This window comes from Diadema antillarum, unplaced genomic scaffold, assembly GCF_040938485.1.
Source record: "Diadema antillarum isolate AM-2024a unplaced genomic scaffold, OU_Dant_1.0 scf00000070, whole genome shotgun sequence".
NCBI classification, from domain to species: domain Eukaryota; kingdom Metazoa; phylum Echinodermata; class Echinoidea; order Diadematoida; family Diadematidae; genus Diadema; species Diadema antillarum.
Window position 1 is genome coordinate 780,427 of NW_027270959.1, and position 25,840 is coordinate 806,266.

Sequence of the window (25,840 nt, forward strand, 5' to 3'; positions counted from 1 at the left end):
TCAATTATTTTCGAGAGAAAAAAAAACTAAAACCAAAACAAAATCACTATTGTTTGTATCCCGATGGCTTTGCAGTAGTTTCTGGAAATGTTTTCATACATTTCAGTCCTAAAATTACCATTTCTTGGTTTTTGTTTGTCTGACTACGAGTAACATCTTATGTTTGTCCTTTGAGTTTTTTCATAATGTAACCTTTTTTAAGTGTTGCAGTATGTTTCAAATGTGCGGACAGAAGTTAAGGTTGGGACGATAATTTCATCTACAAATCATCGGGGATTTCCCGGTTGGCTGCGGCCTCCATCACTTCAGCAGACAGTTTTTGTGGTGGGGGCTTGATCTTCATGATTTTGTAGCTTGGGTCCTGACCAGTCAGCCAGTACGTCAGAATTTCACCCTTGCCCTGCAAAGAAAAATCAAACAAACTATAAAATTGTCGCTGTATGAAGTGACGTGGTGGAATAATGAGGAGAACTTGTCTATAGGTTGATCACAATGCAAGGGCATAAGAATTGTTTTACACTAAAACAACAGGCCACATCACATCAAATCCCATTCTTTCTTTCACGCTGGGACCATAATACTGCCCTCGGCTTTGACTCGTGAAATTTGGTCCAAACTATCCCGATGTTCGCCTTTAAGGCCGATCAATATTCCACTAATTCTTCGTGACATTGCAGTGATACCTGAGGTCCGTTTTATGAAGTCACCACATACTCATTAAGTCTTTACATAAATCTCAGAATGGCCAAAGTCGCTCATACACCATGTAGCTATGAGAGACATTCACAGAGAAGTAAAATCCATTTCATGAAGTCTCTTATAAGTCTTATGAGCGAAAAGTCTCTCATAAGACTTTCATGAAACGGACCCCACTAGTAACGAATCGTATGCTGCACAGTACTGAGCGATGACAATAATCTGCTTTTCCTACCTTCATGGCGACCAGGCCCCTCTCCTCCAGGATGTATCCACCGATTTTATCCAGGACCTCTTTGCACCAGGGACTGACGTGAATCTTCAGAGCTTCGTACAAAAATTCCACACAAAAAACAACAAACAAACAGAGATGAGACGTTGTAGAGATGACATAGTTTAATACATTGTATTCAACCATCACAAGATACAAATGGTTGATATACCCCCTGTTTCATCATTTTGACCATATCAGGGCAATTACCCCCCGAAGACAATTACCCCCGGCTAAAAACTGGCTAGTGATAAGGTTAGAGTAAAGATTAGGGTTAGGGTTAGGTTAAGGGCTAGAGTTTGGGTTAGGTTCAGGATTAGGATTAGGATGAGGGTTAGGTTCAGGGGAAGGGTCTTGGATAATTGCTCAGGGGGTAAATGCCCCAGACCCCATTTTGACATCGAAGGAATCTCTTCGGAAAATACCCTACATTATAATTTACAAGAAGCATTGGATTTGATCCTTACAGGGGGTCTGTGTTTCATAAAGCTGTTCGTAAAGTTACGAACGACTTACGAGCGACTGGTGATCAGTTCTTATGCTGAATCATAGAAATTCTGATAAGTATAGCTCATCAGAACTGATCACCATTCACTCGTAAGTTGTTCGTAACTTTACGAACAGCTTTATGAAACAGGGCCCTGGTATGATTTCAAACATGTCAGAGTACCAAATTGAGACTTGAAGCATGTTTGTCATACAAACACAGCATAAAAGATGAGACAACATCTCTGCCCTCAGCTCACAAAAGGAAATAACTCTGAAATCTTCAATTTTGACTTTTCTTTTGCTTAGAAGTAATTATCAAAATGGTGGTGGCAGAATTAAAGTTCAATGACCCATCCTTTCCGAGATATTTAGACACAAAAGGAAGTAACTTGATAGATGTTCTCCAAATTACTGTCACAAAAAGAAGTAACTCATGCCTCTAACTTCCAACCAATCAGATGTGAGCTTTGATATTGGTGCTCTTCATTTATTGGGCAATCAGCCAATCAGAGAACACCACAAGTTATCCTGAATCTGTGCTGAGTGAGTGCAGCAGCAGACCAGCTGATCATCCCCCTCGTACCCCACCCCGCGCCGGCGGATCTCCTGTCAAGCATCCATACAATTGAATGAATGTCCAAAGAGGTCCAAAGTCCCTCTCTATCTGTGATGAAGAAAGAGGTGGTGACGAACCAAACTTACCCAGTCCATTGGACTCCATTCGTGAGGACGTGTTGACGGTGTCGCCAAACAGACAGTACCTGGGCATGGTCAGACCGACTACCCCAGCGACGCAGGAGCCTGGACAGGGAGGGAAATGAGGGAGGAAGGCGAAGAGAAGTATTTAAAAGGATCGTATAGTTTTGGTTGAGACCTAATTTTATGTTTCTAACAATTTTGGTGAGATAATGAGAAACCTCTCATGAAAAATGAAGTATGATCGCATCACCCCTGTCATCCGCAATCTGCACTGGCTGTTAATCCCACAACGAATCAAGTTCAAGATTCTTCTCATCACCTACAACATCATCCATAACCGTTCACCTATATATCTAACTGACCTGATCTCATCGAAACCCAGACCGGATACACATATGGACCTAAGATCATCATCTGCAACCCAACTTAAACGTGGCCCTCGCACCCACAATCGTTATGGTGACCGTGCTTTTTCCGTTTGTGCCCCCCTTCTTTGGAACACTCTCCCTACTCACATTCAGACCTCCACCTCCGTTGACATCTTCAAAAAGAAACTTAAGACTCATTCATTTTTAGAGCAGAATTAATTATTATGTAGGCCCTGTATGCATTTGTAGTAAATTATTTGTTATTCCAAGCTGATTTGTATGTTTGGTTGTTTAGCATTGTAAAGCGCTTAGAAACATGTTGTATTAAGCGCTAAATAAATATTTTATATTATTATTATCATTATTATTATATGAAAGAGCATGTAATTCCATGAGGAATTCAACGTTTGTTTGATGAAAATTGGTTTTCAAATGGCTGAAATATCCAAAATTGAGCGATTCTAATAAAGTGTGGGACCCACCTTTTATTATGATCGCTTTGTTTTACTTTTTTTTGTTTTTGTTTTTTGGTTGTTCCAGTCATTCCAAAACCCGATTTTCATCAAATAAACTTTCAATTCCTCTTAATATGGTATGCTCTGTACTATTTCATTAAATGTTTTCTTGGTATCTCGCAAAAAGTTAAAAGCCCAAGTCTCATCTCGCCAATACTGGTACCATCCTTTTAAGTGACATGTTCCATCAAGCAATGAGCCGATATCAGCTAAAAAAGTGTTTGGTATAACAGAGAGTAAAATAGGACAGAGAGTAAAATAGGACACAAAAAGACTTTTTACCAATAATCTGATACACTGTAAAAACATCGGTGTTAGATTTAACACCACGGGTGTTAAATCTAACACCGATCAAACTTCAATAAAGGACCACACCCACAGGTGTTGAAAATGCACTGTCATGGTGTTGAAAAGTGTTCACCTGACACTTTGTGGTGTTAATTTGACACTGTACCTGGTGTTATTTTGACACTGTACTGGTGTTAATTAAAAAATGACACCACATGGTGTTGATTTGATATTTGTTGGTGTTAATATCAATGGTTTAACACCCGTCCAGCTTCAATAAGAGACCACAACAGCTGGTGTTACTTTGGTGTAAATTTATTTTCACATTTTTTCAAAAATCTAGTATTTTAATGTAAAATTCTTGATCGTCTTGTTTAAATTAAAAATCAACAAGAAGTGCAGTTACTAAGAAACTCTTCAAAAACAGTTTAAAATTTGGAAATGACACCCGTAGGTGTTAATTTAACACCATAAATGAGCACCGAAAATTTAACACCAGCTCGGTGTTCACTATTTAACACCGGACTTTTTGCAGTGTAGAAAAACATATAACATGACGTGGGCTTCATTTTTTTTCCCGTCTTAAGTTCGCAGTTACTTGGGTTTTAGTGCTGCTTGGCCAAGAAGAAAACGCATGGAGTAGTTTGTCATCTGAATCTAACTTGAGTGAAAACATTCTTATATGTTTCATTTATTATTTTTATTAAAATTGTATCAAACATTTTATTGAAATTCTGCCATTTCTTATTCGTCTGCATTTTGCAGTGATGCTCATGAAAACTGAGTATTTAATTAATGTCAACATCATGTGACATTTGCACTTTAACCTTTAACCCCCTATAATGCTGACTCACCGGAGTGGATACCGATACGGAGCTTGAGGAAGACGTCGGGCCGATGAGGCACGATAAAGCTCTTGACAGACTCGAGGAGATGGAAGGCGGTGGAGGCGATCTGTCCCGCGTGGTTGTTCCCGTTCCGGATCGGGAGTCCCGACACAAGCATGTAGGCATCTCCGATGGTCTCTACCTATAGGAGGAGGAACGAACAGGCATCAGAATTGAATAAAAGACAAGACAAACAGAGAAACAAAAAACAAACAAACAAACGTAGAATCCCCTCACCCTAAAAAAACAACAACAAAACGACAAAACAAGACCAAAACCGCATTCCGCCATCAAAACCACTAACATCAACACAACACCACAAAAGAGAACAAAACAAACAAAAAAGAAACAACTTGGTAAACTAAGTTGGTGACAACATTGACTATTTGATTAATCATCACGTGCAATATCCTCAGGAACAGTAACAAAAAAAAAAAAAACCTCCCAAATGCTCTGATTGCTGAAGTATGTAATACGAGTACAATATTATTGACTTGAACTCAAAACTGCCTAAAGAAAGTGACGTCGAAATCATATTGTATTTGAGTCAGAACCATTTTGGGACAAGAACACCTTCTAGTAAACCCATCAACTAAGGTTTTCTCTTTACTGTACTAATAACATGTTTTTTTTTAATTCTTTATGAGAATGAATCAAGCATGTAGCATGTACAAAGCTTTTTTTTATTCTTTATTCGAATTTTGTTCAATTTCATATCACAAAATTCATTTTGACAGAAACAAAAACAAAACATTATACAAAGATAAACTGCATTATACGCACGCACAAGCACGCACGCACACACACACACGTTATTTCTCTCTAATACACAAACACATACACACACAGACACAATCACAAATTCTCTCTCTCCTTCCTACACACACGTACTTCATGTGAGTTGCTCTTCGACAATGATTGTCTAAAAACTGCTGCTAAAGAAACCTGCATGCTTGCACATTAACCACTTGATCGGATGATTAGACAACTTTCTCACCTTGTATACATCGTAGTTGGCGATGATGGCATCGAACAATGTGTACAAATCGTTCAGCATGTTGACAACCTGTTTTAACAAGGGCACAACCAATTCAAACTCAGTTACATTCATCTGGTGTACACACCCGACACCGAAGTGGGTCATGTGTGTTACTTTCGTAAGTAGATATGAAGCTATTATCAGTGACGGGCAATAGACATGTACATAACTTATGTGCATTTTTTTAAAGTGGCAATACTGGTTATAGAGTTTTATTAGCAGGATTGATTACAAATTGTTTTCAAAGAATAGAACCAAAACAATCCACAACTGACGTTTCCTTCCCTATAGACAAGACTGCGATCACAGGTGTTACATTCTTTTGCTGGGCTGGGTGTTTGTTTTGTATTGATTGAACAATGACACACTTAGACTTTTTTGAGGGAAGCGTGCCACAAAGCGCTAGCCTCTTTCCGTATTTTGCCTCTAGTTTGGCTCAAGCTCGCGTGGCAACCCTTTGGTCGCTTGGCTCGCAATTACTACAGTGAGAGGACCGATACAAATCGCACTCTTCGTAATTTTTCACTCATGGGCAAAATTTAATACGTTACACAGAAAAAACAACTACAACTAGTATCCAACAACAACAGAGAGAACATGGTATGCTTCGATCACTTCTTGCGTCTTTTATCAGAATGCGAAGATATTGAGGTTCAATGTGGATTATAACATGGACGTACCTGAATGGGAGTACTGGCGGCGGAGAGCGCGGTGAAGCCGACGATGTCGGAGAAGAAGATGGAGACCATGTCGAAGGACTCAGGAAGGACGGAGATACCCTTGATGAGCTGGGAGGCGATCGACCTTGAGGAGGAGAGATGGCAGGTCGTCATCAATACAGAAAGAGGGAAATGCAGAGAGAAAGAAGGATCCTAGGAATCTATAAGGTACCTCCATACGTACAATGAAGTACTATGCACTTTTCGACGTGCATAGTCTTACGGTGTTATTACTTAGCCCATTAACTTCTGATTTGACCTCAACATAACTTTGGGGATGAGGTTGAACAATGCACCCAAATGGTTGATAATGGATTACGCAGATATTGAATGTCTAAATGCGCATGGCGAATCGCGTATATATTGCCATCAGACTTCCAGTAATCAAAGCACGTTGACGCGAGCATGTGCGACGAACGCCTATTATGCGCCTTGAATTAGTCCGTGAACTACGAGTAGATTCCAGCCATGGATTTGATTTAAGGTACCTTCTTGAATTCGGACCTATGTACTTAACCCAAAGAGATCAACGACCCCATAAAATCTCTCTGGGTTACCCCTTTAGGTCAGCGAATGGAATCACGACAACATGCTTTGGCCCATACGAAGAGGGAACACTTGCGCGATGGTCTCTAACATCTCTCTCTGCTAGAGGTCTACTCCCGCCCTATACCGCTCTCGCCATACTCACGGTGGTAACATTCGGTGGAGCAGCTGTTCAGTCTTGGCCTTCTCTTTCCTAAGCTCCTGCGTGCGTTCGTCCACCAGTTCCTCCAAGTTGTTGGTGTAGCGCTCCATGATTGCGATCATGTTGTCGAGGATGTTCGGCTTCCTGTGCGACACGGAGACGTTTGAGTAGTCAGGACACACAGGAGGACATTGTCATTCACAGGGGCGGATCCAGGAATTCCGTAGAGGGGAGGCGCTTTTCCCAAATTAAAGTGTTTCGCACGCGCCCCTCCCTAATTTGTTACTTCTTTTGTTTCAACAAAACAAAAAGAGGGGGCGCGCGCCCGGTGCGCCTCCCTCTGGATCCGCCACTGATTCATGTGTTCAACATCAGTATACGACCAAATATATCTGGGTACATATTAATTTGCAATCCATTTTCAAGAGGGATGCTCCGTTAAAAGGGCAGCATTGACCGAACTGACAGAAAGCTTTCCTATAAAACCTCTTTTAAAGAATATTAAACAAGGAGATGCCGTCGCAAGAGGACTTGACAATCCCAGTGAAACCGTAGCTACTACATTCCAATCATCTGCCTGATGCAACCTATTGTAAGGATAAGGTTTACACAAACCTTTAGGATTTCAAAACCTGATTTGAACGACTCTGATCATCTTACGTTACAAGATGTAATTGTCCACATTACACCCGCGATGTTACCGATAAGGCTACTGATGGGGTAGGTGAGATTCATAGCATGATTTATTGTCATTGTGAAATGGACTTCTCACGGCAATCAGTGTTTTCAAGTACATTGCACGGCAGCGCTCTATTGCAATCAATACTGGTACGCAGAACACAACTTTTAACTGCAAATTATCTCCCACACCAACTTATTGTGCATGTTGCTCCGTCACACACTATCTTACAATCATACAACCGTGCCTTTCAGTTATGCATTACATAATCAACCATCGTCCAGTGTTCCATTATAAGACCTAACAGCTACGCTGGGACTAGAGGCTAATAGGACCTACGTATTTGCGTGTACATTATAAAAGATCATGGTGCATTCAAGACCATAGCAACAGAAACCATAAGTGAAACCATGAATCTCCTTACAGTCCCTTCTGCAGTGGCGCCAGCATGGACCGGACCTCCACAATGTTCGGCCTGTCGTCAGGGTTCTCAACCCAGCAGGCCCGGATGGCACTCAACACGCAGTCCGGCGCCGCAGCGTTCACGGCGTTGAGGATCGGGCGGTACGGCGGAACCTCGCTATTCGTTACCCGGGCAAGAATTTCTGGAAGAGGGAGAGCGGAAGATGGAGAGGGGGGGGGGGGGGGGGGGGGAGAGAAATTGAAATTGAAATTGAAATGAAATTTATTTACCAAACAAACATCGTTAACATAGTCACAACAGTCAACAGTGAAAATGCAGTTTGGCAAAAAGGAACCGGCAATAGCGTGCAGGCTATCGAGGCCAGTCCTTTCAATGATATAGGCCTAACGCATTTACAATATTCACAGAAGAATTGTTATATGTACATATTTACATGTTTTCAATTTCAATTTCAATTTCAATTTCATTTCAAAATCATATAAACTGTGTTACGTGTACAATGAGTCAGGTGCATTGCTACGACAGTGCATATATCAACTAGTGCTAGGGATACTAAAGAAAAGGAAAAGAGGGGAGGGGAAGAGAAGAAGCTTGTCAGCTTTAGAAGGATGCATAGAAAAGAGAACTGCGTAATGTGTTCATCAAAACAGAATGATAGTGAGATTTAGCTTCAAAGTTGAGCAGCTACGAATAAATAAGTAATGGAACAACAAGAAAAGCTATATGATAATTGTAAGGGTGCAGTTGATTGAACAGCAGCACAAATATACGTCATGTCTGTAAAGCCATAGCGATAGGCCATTGCTACATGCAACTGCAATACATCAAAGTAAGGAGCACCACGGAATTCATTCTAGAAATTGTTTGATCGTGGCAGTTGGCCATCTGTGTTAAGACCTAGCCATGACATGGAGGGTAGCTTTGGGAACCACACATCTTACATTAGTAGTTTTGAAGGATAGTAAATAGCTAATGGCTAATGACGATATCACTTCGCTGTTTTTTTTTATTTCTTGTCTGTTGGTGCTGTTATTTCTTCTTTTTTTTTAGGGAGAACTCACCAGACAGTTCGATCTCGTTCTCGAAGAACGGTTCCTGTCGCGAGTACATCTCCGTGAGGATGATGGCGAAAGAGTAGATGTCACCCTTCGCGGAGCCGCCCGGGGGCATGTTCTTACCCTGCCGAAGATGTTCCGGAGCCGTCCAGAGTTTCTCTGTTGTGACGAAGATGATCGCAGAAAGAAATTAGCCAACAGAGGCAGGGGTCGAGGTTTGTTATTCAAGGCAGGGGACCAAAAAGGTCGTTGTTTGTTTTGTTTTACTATTTTTTTTTTTACATTGACTTTCATTTTGATGTTTTTGTTTGATAATTTCACTTTGTTTTGTTCTGTTCGGTTTTTTTTTTTTTTTGGGGGGGGGGATGGAAGGGGGTGGGTGTGGAGGGGTGTAATGTCATTGCACATCCCATTCCTCCAGCACTGAAGTGAAATTGTTATCATAATGACCTGCGCGCTGGGAAAAAGATGACCATGGCAGGGGCGGATCCAGGAATTCTGTAAAGGGGGGGGGGGCGCAACTAATATTTCTGGTGCCACTTCCGGGTTTCATTTCATTTTTTTTTTATTTCTTTTGTTTTCAACGATAAATAAAGGGGGGGCGTGCGCCTCTTGCACCCCCTCTGGATCCGCCACTGCATGGTACATAGTACTTAAAATCAATTGCTATACACCTTTACCACAGTGCGTCTACACCACATGGGACACCACAAAGCCCCAAAATTACAACAGACTTCCAAATAAAGTGATAGATGATCTCGTGAACGATCACGATTGTAGGCGCACTCACTGACGAGCTTGGCGTGCTCGCCCTGGTCCACATCTTCCTTCTGCCCTTTCTTGAACTCGTGCAGGCCGTAGTCGGTGACCTGGAGCACCCATCGGTTGTCGACCACGCAGTTGCTCGACTTGAGGTGGCCGTGCGACTTGATCTCCGAGCTGTGGATGTAGAGGGTTCCCTTGACGAGGTCGGCGATGAGCGAGGCCAGGAACATGTTGTCCAGTTTAATGTCGTCGTTCTCCAAAATGTCCTAAATGTGCGTTTGTTTTGTTGTTGTTTTTTTTCGACAGAGAGGTAAACACTATTTAATGAGTTGGGTCTCAGAGGTGAAGAACAATAGACGGATACAGACATTAGATCGTTAGTCATAAAGACTGACAAATAGATACGTGACGAACAATAGACGGAACAGTCATTAGATCGTTAGTCATAAAGACTGACAAATAGATAGATTATGGCACACTGGATAGGAGGATAAATGGACAGATACCATAATCAAAAAAAGAAGGTATTGATGAAAAGGTGCATTTTGAAAACATTCTTATTTCTCTTCCCAATCACCATAAATTCTGAAACTTTAACTAATATCTGTATTTTGTTCAAATGCAAAAGTCTGAAAATCATCCGGGGGTCTCCTTTAATGGTCTCGCATGGAGATGCGCGGAAACGTTACTGTACCTGCAAGCTGCCCTTGGCACAGTAGTGCATAAGGATGCAGATGTGGGGTCGGTCGATGCAAGCTCCGACGAACGGACAGACGTTATCATGACGCATGTCTCGCATCTGGGAAGGAGGGGAGGAAGGGAATTGGAGGTGTAAGAATAGAGTAAGAGCTTCATTACTTCATGACTTCATAACCATAAGGATGACTAATCAATAGTAGTCAAGTGATAGATCAGTGATAATGGCAGAGTTGAGAATTATTTTCATCTAGGACGCATAGAATATTAGGAGTTGTAATTTGGTGTTATCAGTGAGCTTTAGATCTTCGACGCGAACGCTAAGACGACGCTATCAAGGCCTAAAATGGTGTTCTGCACATGCGCGAGACAGCTGTTTCCATTGTCCATCCCAGAAGGCAGAGTCGTCTTACAGTTCGCGTCGCAGATCCAAAGCTCGCTAGTATTATCAGATATTGTTAGATAATCATTAGGCCTACAGGCATTTTTAATTGTGTGAAGGATACATCCAGCTTTCAGTCTCTAATTTTCAACAGAATACGGGGACACATTTGGACATTATGTTTATTCACATGGGCCATTCTCGCGAGGCCACCCTGGTTGTTGAGTGCCTTATAATGCATTGACATGAAAGTGTCTTTAGATTCCGTTTATATTCCCGTTAACCACATAACAATGATATGACTATGCATGCTGCGTGTTATTTCCATCAATAGATTCTGAGAACATACATTTCTGTCGCAAACGATTTGCGCATGAGAAGACGTCGAATAGGCCTACGATATACATGTACAATAAATTTGCGATTTTATACCTTCGAAATTATGACATGTTATTAATAATTATTCGAAGGAACCACCAAGATCTTCTGAGAATGGGAGTTTCTTCCGTTGTACTGAAGATGTAACCTCTATCAAGCACCTCGCCTTATGTTCTACATTGAAAGGGTGCACTTACCATTTTAAGTTCCTTTCGTACGCTCCTCGTTAGGTCGATATGGTTCTTATGCACAGCGTGGATGGCGCAGATTGATCCCTGTCATAAAAGAGGCATACCATTATTAGCATCCATTTACCTGCCGAACATTGTACAAGAGACGTGATAACCCTTTCTCTGACAGAGATTGTGGACAATGTGTACAACGCTATGGGGTTTTCTGTGTCAATCAGCACTCAAAGCACATACACAAAGGGTTAAATGTTACGATAGGACGCTGGGATTAGATACAATGTAAACCTTGGCATTACTGCATGATAAAATCGACTTACGTATATATCTTCTTAGCATATAGATGATAATCTCGTCGAAGGTTTCTAAAGAATCGCGCGAAAATGATATGGTAAGACTTCCCCTTTAATTTTAAAGTGTAGGTTTATTCACTTTCTCGAGGTTGGCTTCCGAGAGCATGCAATGGTTTATTTCGCACCACAATATACAAGGGGTTTGATTTCGTCTTATCTTTGTACGAATCCTCGAAAATGGCTTACAAGGACAAAGTTCTCGGTAAAATTTGTGAATTTATAAAATGCAAGACAGGAAGAAAAAGGAAGATTAAAAAAAAAAAGAGGAAGAGGATGGGGTAGAAAAACATGAGGGAGAGAAACAACAACAATCCTCCAACATAATAACAAGTAACTTAGTACAAGAAGAAGTAGTTGTTTTGGAGGAAGACGAACTCCAACAAGAAGTACAACATGGACATGATGGAAGTAGAAAAGAAAAGGGTAGACGAAGAAGACTACAGATGAGGTGGAGGTGGAGTAGGAGAAGGAGGAGGAGGAGGAAGAAGAAGAGGTGGAGGAGGAGGAGGAAGAAGAAGTGGTGGAGGAGGAGGAGGAGAAGGAGGAGGAAGAAGAGGTGGAGGAGGAGGAGGAAGAAGAGGTGGAGGAGGAGAAGGAGGAGGAGGAGGAGGAGGAAGAAGAGGTGGAGGAGGAGGAGGAGGGGAGGAGCAGGGGAGGACATGGAGGAGGAGGAGGAGGAGGAGGGGGGTAGGAGGGACAGGATAAGACAAGGAAGAAAGAAGAGGGTGCCGTACCCGATACGTTCCTATGGTGGCAAAGATCTGCTGCTGTTCCGCGTTCGAGATAACTGAGATGGCGCTCATCACCATGCTCTTCATGGAGAACCCCTGAGAATTGACGTCCGTGCTCTTCGTTTGGACTTCACTCCAGTCTACTTTCCATACCAAACTGTCCAGGGCCGCCTCGTATTGTCTCTTTCTGCACATCACATCAACCCAAGCGAGGACAATTGTGTGTGAGCTTGATCTATCTTTCTGTTCATTGATCTGCTTTCTTCATTCTCATGCAGAGGTGGTTTATTACAAGTAAATGCTTTCCAAAGGTGCCTTGCAGTTTAACATGGATTTATAAAAACATAAAGATACACGGAATATAATCATGCACATGAATCACATGGTGCCACGACATTAGTTCCTGCGTCAATACTCCGGTCTTATCATGCTTATCTTCTCAAAGTACATAGGGTTAGGGTTATGTTTGTGGGTAGAATCTATATTTGGCTGAGCGTGAAGATATTTCATGGGAGCAAAACATAGTCGCAGAAGCAAACGTCATGGAACCGAATTACACAAGTTGAGTTACTAGTATAGAGCGAATCAAACAATCCTACATGTATCATCCAGATACACGATTAGAATGTCAATCTCATAATTGAAATATCATTGACGTATATTTCGTTTTCTATCATTTCTCACTCAGCATAATGCGATGTATACATTGATGTATTTCGTTGCCGTGGTTACCTGTAGATGTAGAAGCCAATGGATCCGAAGAATAAGATGACAAAAGTTGGCACCAGTGTTCCGATGTACAGAGCGTAGTCTGAAGAAAGAGACAGACAAAGAGAGAGAGGAGAGAGAGAAATGTTATCGGTAAGGGCGCCCTGGCATAGTGGATAACAGTGCCGTATATACGGCACTGGTGGAGAACAGTGCCATACGGCACTGGTGGATAACAAGATTCCCGACTCCCAAGAGGAGGACCCAGTTCGACGCCCCCTCCTCCCCCCCCCCCCCCCCTCCCTCCCTCCATGTGCTTACGTCATTGGACAAGATGTTTCTACCCAAAATGGGTACATGGCAACCCTAGGACAGTAATTATGGCACGGCCCTCTGGTAGAACATCGGCAACAATGAAGAGGCTACCCTATAATAGATTAAAAAAGACATCATTATTATCTATACGCCACCCGAAACATCCGTATTGCGCACCAAATTAATGAAAAAAAAAACCCGAACAATCTTTCACAAAGGTCGATTGTTAATGTCATTGTATGCCTTTCTTCTCTGTTGTTTTCCAAAGTTGTAAGAAACGTGAATCTACAACTCGTTTTTCGCCTCTCTCTAACCCATTCTTTGTGACTCAAATTTGTACCGTCGTTTCGGCTATCGTTTTATCATATAAAATTACTACATGTAACACTACCAGTATAAATCATGATAATTGGACTAACAACGATACAAATTAGTAGGACAAAATCATGCTAGCTATTTCGAAGTCGATGAACACTTAAAAAAATGTATTGCTCATTTAAGCTTGTGCCACTTGCTGTATATGCACAACAGTTGCTGACGAAAAGCCGGGAAAACCCTAAAAGCATTCTGATCTTTCAACGCTATTGTGATCTAGGAATCATACTCACTTGTGCACAGTTCCCCGTGGAAACCACATACGGGCATGTCGAGAGGAGGTTCGTCACGATTTGGCCAAATTGCTCTCAAGTCGGGATACTGTTCGTTCGTACCAAACGTCTGCGTGGGGTGGAGGCGTGTATACACAAAGGCAATGGTAAGGTTGCTGTATTTCGCATTTCTTTGAGTATATGCTTGTGTTTTGTATTTGCAAAAGACGAACCCCACAAAAATCTGTGTAATTGTTACTATCTTTCCATGAGTGGTAATCATAACTATATGTGTGTTTGTGTTTGTGTGTGTGTGTGTTTTTTTGTGTGTATGTTGATATACTAGTAGACTGAAGGATTGGAAGGTACAGGTTCATAGCATTTTACTTCAGTGAAAGTTGATAAGCTTTAACTTCATCTGATTCAAATGGAAGAGCACTTGAATTTAATACATTGTACCAGTAATGATAGATGAATATTATGATAAAACGATATAGTATCAAACCACTGAAACGGCTGTTTTGGGACCTGATATTGTGTAACAACCAGTATGTTACGTAACCGCATCTTACCCAATGGCCGTCGACTCTGTCGAAGGTGCCGATGGGGTACATTCCAGGGGTGCCAGGGGAGACGCCCCCATCGGCCACTGGTAGCGGCACCATGTCTAGCAAGACGTATGGTCGAACGCCATCTCCGTTCTCGTCGAACTGATGTTCACCCAGGGAGAGACCTTAGCGAGAAAGAGATTGGGGAAGACTATTTCATGAGAATTGAAACTTTTGCCTTTAAAGCTAAAACATGATTTCTCGGAAGGGCTCAAAATTAATCTTCCACTGTTTGGAATTGGCTCTTAATACATCGAAAGGGTCTACCAAGAAACTAGCCTGCATGGCTGAAACTAGTGCGACTTGCCAGGATGACGAGTTGTTTTCGAATATTTTGAGATCAAAGGTGTAGAATAATTTCCATAGTAGTACACGACTTTTATTCCAGAGAAGCTCTCCCCGTTCAGCATTGTGGGTAAGTAGAAAGTTGCGTGCTGACCAATCGTGCCAAAGCAATCTTTTTTTATTTTTTTATTTTATTTTTTTAAACAAGCAGCATGCGATCGCAAGTCACTCTAGCGCGGAAGATCGGTGGATAAACTGTTGTGGCCGGATTTTCCGATTATCAGTAATCGATTGTCATAAATTAGGACATAGCAACCATTGGGTTAAGCTCTGAGATCGTAGTACTCGTAGTACTTCCGGCAACCTAAACTTTTTTTTTTTTGCTACTATTTCGCATTTACGTCGTTATCAAACTGAAATCGTGTCATTACCAGCGTTATTTCACACGTTTCTTAGGCATACGTGTACATTTTGGAGCAATAATCGACAGTTCTGCAGACATAACAAGAACTATGTTTCATCTTAAGCGGTCATTAAGGAAGGAATTAATGCTTGTAAAAAATCAAGCAAACACGGGATTTGTCAATAATGATTAATTGCCTTAGCCTGTAGGGGAACAGCTGCTGCAGCCTAGGGGATTCGAACCAGGAACCTTGTAATGAATAGTCCACAGTCTTATCCACTGGGTCACAACAACCCCTCAACACGGGCGAGCTCACACATTTTGTGTAGCGCGCAGGTCCAAAAACATCTCAAAGGGCCACAATTACGAAATAACTGGGTGTGTACAAAAATAACGCTTTTTGGCTTCATTATGACTGTTTCTGGTATTGTAATTCCTTCTTTTCTCCTTCTTCTGATGAGTAAGTGCAGTCCACTATCTGGTGTATTTTCGCTCTGGTCGGTGATTATGCATGTACTCTCGATTTATTTGTTGAAATAAATTTTCAAATGTGCATACGATAGCTCTGTCTCCGCATATATAACGTTCCTATTAAAAGGTAACCTCTCCAGACTTGAACAAAGACTATAGGGAGCTGAGGAAGGTAAAAAAAGGAACGTACTTGTGTAGCTCGTGTTGAACATAGAGGAGACAATCGCTGCTCCGTCGTACAGATCGACGCCTGCGTTCACCGCTACGTCCAGGGCCTTGAGTAACTCGAAGACCGCGTCGTAGATGTAGATCGACAGAAAGTCAATCTGTCAAGAACGATACGTACCCGTAGGCTATATTGAGATGGGTGTGTACAGCATGTCATGCACAATATAAACAACATCAGTAAACACCTTCCCATTTAGATTTCTCCTCTATCATGGTCATGTCTATAGGAATTTTATTACCCAAGTTGTATAGCCCCGTTCCATGCACTCAACAATGACATAATGATAACGATAACTTATCGGTCGTTTCATCTTGGAGTGCAATAAATGACTGTTGTTTCTTTGTGTTTTTATTTGTTACCTTTCTCAAAGCATTCGAACGCAGGAGTAAGCACCCCGTTTACAGAATATACAGCAACAATCAATCAAAGGAGAGATAGAGAAGATATCAAAAATAATATCTATGATATATAAATGTGTGAGAGGAGAGAGGGAAAAAGTGGACAAACGACATTAAATTTGTTTTAAAAGGATCTAGTGTCTAACCGAGGAGGTGATGCCTCCTTGGTTTAACCTAAGCTGGGCTCTGAATACCAAGTGTATCGAATCAACGGTCTAATTCCATAGCGCATTCAATTTTGTGGTTGTGTGAAGACCATAGTTCTTATACTTGTAGTGCATCTTCAATGAGGTTGCATTTGATAAGATAACAAAAAAACCTTCTACTTAAAGGTTCAACTCTGTCTTTAAGTTAGGCATGCAAGGAAACCACCGCTATTCCAGTCCTAAAGTTTTAGAGAATGTTATAGGGAATGTAGTGAGAACGAAAGAGATAAAAGATATTTGTTCAAACTCGGCATATATTAATGGCCTCTAAAAGTAGTAGTAGATAAAGTCATTCCTAACCAAATGAAACTCTCGAATGAATACCACTTACACTTAGCCCAATCACTGACAACAGTGTGCTGTTGGATTAGATTTTTTTTCTCCATTAGGTCTTAAATTGAACGTCAAACTTGGTCTTGCTTTGGTTAGCTATGATTGCTCGTCTACCTAGTCGCGCAAACATCGACGTTGTTTTGGGATAGAGTTGTAGATTGTGGACAAGTGGTTGTGAGTTGTGCGGAAACTCAGACATTGCCATTGTTGCTAGATGACCGCTCTCCAGAATCATCTATAAGCCAACACTGCAAAAAGTCCGGTGTTAAATAGTGAACACCGGGCTGGTGTTAAATTTTCGGTGCTCATTTATGGTGTTGAATTAACACCTACAGGTGTCATTTCCAAATTTTAAACTGTTTTTTTTTAAGAGTTTCTTAGTAACTGCACTTCTTGTTGATTTTTAATTTAAACAAGACGATCAAGAATTTTACATTAAAATACTAGATTTTTGAAAAAATGTGAAAATAAATTTACACCAAAGTAACACCAGCTGGTGTGGTCCCTTATTGAAGCTGGACGGGTGTTAAACCATTGATATTAACACCAGCAAATATCAAATCAACACCATGTGGTGTCATTTTTGAATTAACACCAGTACAGTGTCAAAATAACACCAGGTACAGTGTCAAATTGATACCACGAAGTGTCAGGTGAACACTTTTCAACACCATCACAGTGCATTTTTAACACCTGTGGGTGTGGTCCTTTATTGAAGTTTGATTGGTGTTAGATTAACACCCGTGGTGCTAAATCTAACACCGATGTTTTTACAGTGAATCATTGACTACCAGGAAACCTGATAAATATTACTAGTGCAAAGTCATAGAGACTCTGGAGGGGAAGGGGTTAACTCACATCTGCCTTGAATACGATGGTTCCATTGAACGGGCCATCATCCTCCACCGCGTTGTCGAAGATGATGGTCGACATGCGGTCCCAATGCCTGGTCTTCATGACTGGTTTACCAGCGACGATGAGGACGCTCTCCATGGCTTCTAGGGCCTTCTCGTCGTCCGTTCGGCTGTATTCTCGATTCGAGAACATCCGCGTGTAGGCGTCGTCGATCATATAGAGGTAATCCGCAGTGTCCAGTGTGTCTGTTAGAATGCGAAATAACTTCATAAGGATGGTTGATAAAATATAGATAATGAGTCCTCTAGACACATCCAGAAGTTGCATTTATCTGTGATAGTTTCGACGATGGGCTGTCATTTTTCTCAAACGATGGCTAATCGGCAACTGATGATTTGGCGCCAATCAGCGATCACCCAGGTGTGACACCGAGTGATAGCGCCATCGTAAATGTTAGACAGTTGGTATCAGAGAGGCCATCTGGATTAAGAGACCCCCCCCCCCCCCCCACGGCTACAACATTAACCGGGATGGGGGGGGGGGGGGGCAATACCAACTGTCTGACATTTACGATGGCGCTATCACTGGGATGTCACACCTGGGTGATTGCTGATTGGCGCCAAATCATTAGCTGCCGATTAGCCATCGTTTGAGAAAGATGACAGCCCGTCGTCGAAACTGTCACAGGTAACCTACAGCTTTTGGATGCGTCTAGAGAACTCTTTATCTTCGTCTGTTCGAATATTGGGAGTTAAAATGCCGTTCACCAAACAATCATCATAACTGGTTGGTTTGATTGATGTGTTATCTGATTGATAGTGAGCAATCGAGTTGGACGACAGGCGTAATCATTATATAACTCAAATCGGCAAGGAAATGTCCACGGGTGTAAGTTGCTGACCCGGGGACCCAAGTCCCATCTAACCCTCCTCCGTTTACAGATAATTCATTTCTCCTTCATTTCCGGATGATAATGATAATTCATTAATTCTTTTTCCTCCCGTATTCCTGCATAACTCTATTTCCAATACAAGCCGACACGAAGTCTTCGTTTGTCATCAGATGCACTGTTACCAAGTGGTTACTCCAAACACCCAGAATAAAACATTGATGGGGGTCGTGCTTTCTCAGTTATAGGACCAAAACCTTGGAATCAACTAGCTATTCAATTACGTCAACTGTCATTAACATACAAATTCAAACCCAAACTGGAAACATATTTAGAAGAAATTCGGAATGACAGAAGCAACATGATCAATAATTTTTGCATACACTGATTATGATTACATGTATATCATGGGATAAATCAACATCTATATAATCATCTCAGGAAATGTTTTATCATATTTGTCTAAATTTCAGTTTATTCATCTACGAAATGAGACCTGGAAGTGCTTCTCTCGGCAAACTTTTGCAACGAAGAGAAGGACCGACTGACTTGCGGCTGATGACCCCAAGCAGCTGATGTCCGTAAAACCGACTCGAACCTAGTTTGACGGGGTAATCCAATAATGAAAATATAATCAAATATGATGTTAAAAAAAGCAAATAATAGATGAGAGAAGTGAAGAGGTGTGTTGCCCCACTCACACTCCAAGCTGTGCCAGTCTTGGCTGTCGCGGATGGTGAGATCCGTCACAGCCCCCAGGATGGCGTAGTCCCCGGAAGCTAGGATCCCTTCGTCCAGACAGGAGATTGCAAACTGCCTGAGATCAGCGGCCTCACCGAGAAACACGTAGACTGCGACGAGGTCAGACGTGAAAGAGAATGCAATATCGATAATTGCGTTACTGGCTTCTAAACTTATTTTGAACGTTCTATTGTTCGTTTGATTGGGGGCGCTATGATGGCTACGACTCCAGACTTCGGGTACCCGAATAGCACACGATTCCCGCCCAGTGCTTACGTCCTTGGACAAGATGTTTTACCCACCATGTCCCTCTCGACCCAGGTGTATATGGGTATACCTGGCAACGCTCGGGTACTAATAATAATGGTAGAGCAGAAAGGGAAACATTGAAGAGGCTACCCTGGATAGATAAGACCTTATCATCATAATAATGTATCGACTTATGTCATTTGATCCCTAAGAGCCTGAAAGTACCGTTCTAATGAAAAGATTACAGCTAAAGATATTTGCGTGAAGTCGCTTTTCTTTGTAGAATTAGCATACCGCTATATATTAGGACCAAATTTATCTTTAGTCAGGTAACTCAGTGCTGAGAGCTGACATGTGGGTTACTGACACACCTGTGAACGATTGGTTAACACAACCCATGTTACTAAGTTGTAATATACGACATTAGAAGTTGGTTATGTAGACCCACGGGCTGGAACTTATTGCTGTATTCCTCAATGGAAAAACATTAACGTATAAAAACACACTTTTCTCATGGCGAATGCTTACCAGACAATATACAATGATGACACTTTAAGCGCAGTTATTAGATTGATTTTCGCTTTCTCTTTAAGATCAGAGGACTAATGTTTTAAATGAAACCTTGTGTAGACCAGATCACCTCTTTCATTTAGAATAAATGCTGCCGAGTTTATTTTATGGAAGGTTATAAGAGCCCATCCATTTTTCTTAAGGATCTACAACGTTCCCATCAAGCACCACTCTCGAACACAAATTATTCTAATCATTGCTCGGCAATCGCAATGATTATATTCAAATCATAATTTACTAAAGTCTTCTTCATTCGCCAACACGGCCACGAGAGCTCGAAAAAAGAAGGCGACAAATCTCACTTCTGGTTGTTGCTTTGGTCCGGCGGATGATGTCCACAAACGGGTCCTCCATCTCGTAGTCCCACGCATCGAAATGCTCGTAGTATTCTTCGTGAAGCAATTCATAGTCTAGTTTCTGGAACTTGTTACTCAGAGCTTTAAAAACGTTCTTGTACTTCGTGATGTTCTTGACAACAACGGAAACCTGAAGTAGATGGGCAGTTGACAACAATTATATGAAGGAACGTCCTTACATCGCAAAGATGTAGCAACAAAGGGATAAATGAAGAAATATGTATAGAATTAATTACTTAATTCATTCATTCATTCATTCATTCATTCATTCATTCATTCATTCATTCATTCATTCATTCACTCATTCATTCATTCATTCATTCATGTTTTATGTTCATTTCCAATCAATATACATAGGTAACACAAACGTCAAAATGATAACATATCTTGTCACATATAAAACATCTTGTTTCATTAAGGACTTGAGGAATTAATCAGCGATGTTTAAGGAAAAACTGATGATCCGTTCGAAAGTTTCAGTACCCCTATCACTGGACAAGAAGACTAAAACAATTCATGACGTCACATCAATACAAATATATAACGAAGATATGAAGAAAAATTCACAGAATTTAATTTGAACTAATTTCATATAAATTTTAAACCTGTTTTTTTTTTTAATGGCCGAGGGTGATATTACTCCCCCATCCTTCTGAGGCACGGTAAGACAAGTGCACGTTCATTACGATAGAAAAGACAATGCTAAGGAAGCATAGCACACTCCTCTGGAGGAGGAATAGATTACATGCTGAAAAAGCCATCCCTGCTGAAAGAGGTATTATCAACGTCATTAGCATCGTTTTATTGTTTACTATCATCAATAGATTAAAATCACATCGAAACATTAGCCGTCATTTATGACATATGAAAATGATACATATTATTATCAATATATCATTATTGGTAGATTATAGTTTCATTATCAATATATCACACCGGTATTGTAAGATTACAGTTTTATATTTCTATCTATTTCTAGATAGTGATGACACTGTGAAATTATAATCTTTATTAGATATAGTCATTACTGTTAATTTTATCATTTTTACCTCCGACATTCCGTTAGACATACCTGGTCCCACTCGTACATGTTTAAAGTTAGCAGGAGTGCGTCCACCACCTGGCTACTAGGCGGCAGCGTTCGGAGAAAAGTAGGGTAGACTGACTTGTCCGATACTGGAATCTCGTCACAGCCCTGCAGGGAATGATATACATGTACAATCGTTTTTAAAGAAAGTAGAAATAAGTGTTTATCTACGCGTTGGAATTATTCCAACTTCACAAAATGTTAGGAAAATGCCATTTCTATATTGTCACATTTCGAAGGTTGCTGTATCTTCGTAACACACACTGAAATCGATCAGCGCCTGATCAAGAAAAGCAAACCTTTGTTTGACTTTGAGTGCATGCGTGACGACTTGGATACTCTTGGTTGCTCATTAGCACAAAAACCAGGAACTGTTATGGCATTTGATTAACACATTTCCCACTGAGAGAGATGTCATTATGAATATGATTCAAAATTCGGACTGGAGTTTTGAATTACTTGGTTAATGAGAGGCTGTGTGCAATGGATAATGACTTTTGTTTTTTCTACACTGATTATTCGGTTGTTGTTTTTTTCCTTTATAGCTTTATCATCTCAGTCATGTGTCAGTGTAATTCCAGGGAGGTGTCCCTGGTAATTCCAAGCTCCATCGATAGAAAGAAGCAAAATAGAACGGCTTTGGCGGTGATATATTGAAAAGGTAGACTTACAAGTGTTTCAAACCTGACAATGATAACTTATCAATAAACATATGTACAAACAAGTTATACAGTAAATTTCAAAAAAGTCGCTTTCTACTTATTGATACAACATGGCTGTTAAATGCATTAGTCTGAAAACACATCTTAAACATGTCGTCCGTACAGTGCAATTTCTTAATTTTCACTCCCACTCTAACCTGATGAAGGGCGCTGCACGCCTATTGAAGAAATCACGTCTTCAAATCGACACGTGCTCGTAAATTAAACGTGCATTTAGATTTGTGATTTGTTTCTTTGTTTGGGGGACCCCTTTGGTTTTTGTTTTGTGTGTGTTTGTTTTTGTCTGTTTTTTGTGTTTTTTTTTTTGTTGTTTTTTTTTTTTTTGAAGCACTCACGTAATCCACCATTGGCATGTTCAGCGCCGATGCGAGTCGGCCCTCGTACGTGCAGCCGCACCCCGGGCCGATGATACCGACGAATCCTCGCTTCCACCAATCACTGACGGCCTCGAGTCCCTTGTTGATATCACACTTTGTGTCAACCCACTCATATTGCACGTCATAACCTGGAGGGGGGGGGGGGGGGGGACATTCACATCGATCATTATCTATTGAAAGAATGCACTTAATGTTGACCCTGTATAAAAAATATAACTCAAATAAAACGATGATAATAGCGTATATATCACCATCATTCCGACAGCACAAACTCTTATTCACTGTGCACAGCAGATGTTCACGGAGCAGTAACTAAAACAAACAAACAAACAAACAAACAAACAAACAAACAGACAAAAAACAAAAACTACATTGTCTAAGACTAATATTGTGGATTAAAATCAGGCAGAAGTGCACCAGGAAATCTGTTTGCTACTGTAATCATTAAACAAGCCTGACAGCCTCCCTACACGAGACCTCCCCATGGGGAACTTCGGCCGGTTAAGTTCTTCCAGGAACAAGCTTCATTTTGGTGGTAGACGTCGACTGCATGGGAACAGCCCTGACACCCTCCCCACCTTATTACGTCCTACGATTAACAAGTGAAAACTTTTGCCGATGCTAGACACCAAACTACGAATTACAACCAAGGAACACAACTATGCCTATATCAGCATAATTATTTCGTCACTTCTCCCTCGCAACAACAGAGAATGGAAAATCACACGCATCTTCACGCACTGTGCGAAGTACGGCACATTACTGCACAAACCAGTGTTGAGATGCGATGATGTATCCACATTCTTAAGGAAATGTAATATACAGGAATAGATATAGACCATAATACACTCCCCTGCATGGATGAAGATGAAGATAAGAACAACCAGGGTCGTCGTCGGCATGGCAGCATTGTCGGAGCTGGAGTTAGAATCACGTTAAGTTTTGATATCATCGTCATCGCATTCAACAAGGAAACCCTACCTGGAAGGATGGTGCTATCCATGTTAGCGTTATTGACCGCGTAGGCAAAGGAGCCTGCCGTCGGGAAGCCACTTCCTTGATCCCCGTACCTGGTGGTCCACTCCGTTAGAAGTCCGATCTTGAGAACTGGCCGCCCGCGGTCCATGTTGAAGATGGTCGGGTTGAGATGGATCAGGGCCCGCACGGAACCGGGCAACATCACAGCCGCGATACCGAGGAGGAAGAAGAGGACTCGTGCATTCGTCATGATGCACGATGCGCTCTATTTCGCTGGAGATTGAAAGGGGAAGAAACCGTGAAGATATCCTGAGTTTTTATAGTTTCGTTGATGTTCCTTTGCCCAACCCGTTACAGTTATTTTGACCCAGTTGACATGATATAATATGGACCATATCACTCCTTCCAGCTGCCTATTCACTGCATGTTATTCTGCTTTAGACAGAAATTAAAAACTCTTTTGTTTCTATGCGCGCGGGCCTGCAAGGACCATTATTGTACGCGTGCGCGGTAGTGTCGTTGCCAGGATAACATTGTGAGCGCACCTTTATACTCCTTTGTGCATTGAGACGCGCTTACCAGTTTAATGCGCGTATTGTCATGAATAGTCTCCATTAGAAACGAACTGACGTCAGAAGTCATCAATGTTGTTAGAATGACAATGCAATCAAATGCTTAGCTATTATTACATCACCACTTTATTAAAGTTTAAAGCAACAACAAAGGAAAACATTAAAAGACATAAAGTAAACGACATTCACTTCCCAGAAGAAGTTGTATAACTAAACATGCAGGGCAGATGAAAAATGGACATAGAATATACATACAAAAAAGCCTTGATTAAAGTACCACGTAAAACATAAGACTGTGTTTGGATTCAAACTTAAAGGGAAGATAAACCCCAAGAGCAATGTGGATTGAGTGAAAGCAGCAACATTAGTAGAACACATCAGTGAAAGTTTGAAGAAAATCGGACAATCGATGCAAAAGTTATGATTTTTTTAAGTTTTGGTGTTGGAACCGCTGGATGAGGAGACTACTAGAGGTTATGACGTAGGAGTGGACAACAATACCAAGAAAATATAAAGAAAATTCTACAAAAATCAATTTTTCATGAAATTTACAAATTCCATCAACTTGATATTGACATATGTTAAGGGTAGCAATTATTCCCCCTGCTTTCTGAAAGAGGTTGGTCCATTGCTCTTTCATAATTCTAGAAAAGTGAATTTTTGTTGAATTTCCTTTATATTTTCTTTGTATTGTTGTCCACTCATACGTCATATCCTCTAGTAGTCTCCTCATCCAGCGGTTCCAACACCAAAACTTTAAAAACTCATAACTTTTGCATCGATTGTCCGATTTTCCTCAAACTTTCACTGATGTGTTCTACTAATGTTGCTGCTTTCACTCAATCCACATTGCTCTTGGGGTTTATCTTCCCTTTAAGTAGGCCTATATTGGAAAAAAAAAATACAGCGTGCCTTATCATATCCCTCATTAATAAAATCCTGTACAGTGATTGGTCTACATAGCGACATGTGACAAAATTAATATAACATCGCTTTGGTGTTGATAATGTTGAAATATCGATGGAAAAGAACGTCCTGTGTGCCGTGACGGATTTCTTGGTCCATGTATTGGTCTATTATGCAATATACCACCGATATCGTCATTTATATGCCATCGATCAATGGTTTTTCTTCGAAGTGTGTGACAATGGCAATGACAATCTTACATTTCACATTAGGTATTGCCATAAACATTTCAAATAAGCATTTAAAACGTTCCGTGTGCACTATTTGCACTGTAGATTTGAGTCGAGTTGAGTTTATTTTATCTAAACAGGGTTAAAAGCCTGTTTTCAACAATACCGTGTTTTATCAAAATATCGAGTAACAAAGCAAATACACACAGTGATAATGCAAACATAATGATACACTATAAACGACATCCACTGAACAATTTAGAATTTTAAAAAAATCATACAAAAAGATAAGCACAGATGTTTACAAACATGAAAAAATCGATATACTTCTATGGACATATTGAGGGATTTCCGCTATACATGAGAGGATATGTATGATAGTAACTACATGTACATTTGTTTATTTTGAGTCGGAATAGGAAGGAGAAAATATAGAGTCTTTTTTTCAACGCTGT

General features: G+C 40.9%; 1 protein-coding gene across 1 annotated transcript; it reads right to left on the bottom strand.

Moving 5' to 3' along the window:
- Window positions 1–259: 259 nt before the first annotated feature.
- On the bottom strand, window positions 260–23,927 carry LOC139716845 (speract receptor-like). The gene is made up of 23 exons (XM_071628378.1): window positions 23,681–23,927; window positions 22,658–22,827; window positions 21,586–21,708; window positions 20,460–20,643; window positions 19,299–19,448; window positions 17,712–17,953; window positions 15,878–16,013; window positions 14,493–14,653; window positions 13,942–14,050; window positions 13,043–13,121; window positions 12,314–12,497; window positions 11,236–11,313; window positions 10,277–10,381; window positions 9,608–9,848; window positions 8,824–8,976; window positions 7,763–7,943; window positions 6,663–6,803; window positions 5,933–6,056; window positions 5,211–5,279; window positions 4,181–4,355; window positions 2,159–2,257; window positions 932–1,023; window positions 260–400 (listed from the first exon to the last, which is right to left on the bottom strand). The coding sequence occupies exons 1-23, from the start codon at window positions 23,925–23,927 to the stop codon at window positions 260–262; spliced, it is 3,384 nt and encodes a 1,127-aa protein (XP_071484479.1).
- Window positions 23,928–25,840: the final 1,913 nt, after the last annotated feature.

Bases quoted from the DNA above. Each gene is read 5' to 3' on its own strand.
- LOC139716845 (XM_071628378.1), bottom strand. From the start codon at position 23,927: ATGACGAATGCACGAGTCCTCTTCTTCCTCCTCGGTATCGCGGCTGTG. The intron at 22,828-23,680 runs GTAGGGTTTCCT...CCCCCCCTCCAG, and splicing joins GGATAGCACCATCCTTCCAG to GTTATGACGTGCAATATGAG. The intron at 401-931 runs GTAGGAAAAGCA...TTTTCTTTGCAG, and splicing joins GGGGCCTGGTCGCCATGAAG to GGCAAGGGTGAAATTCTGAC.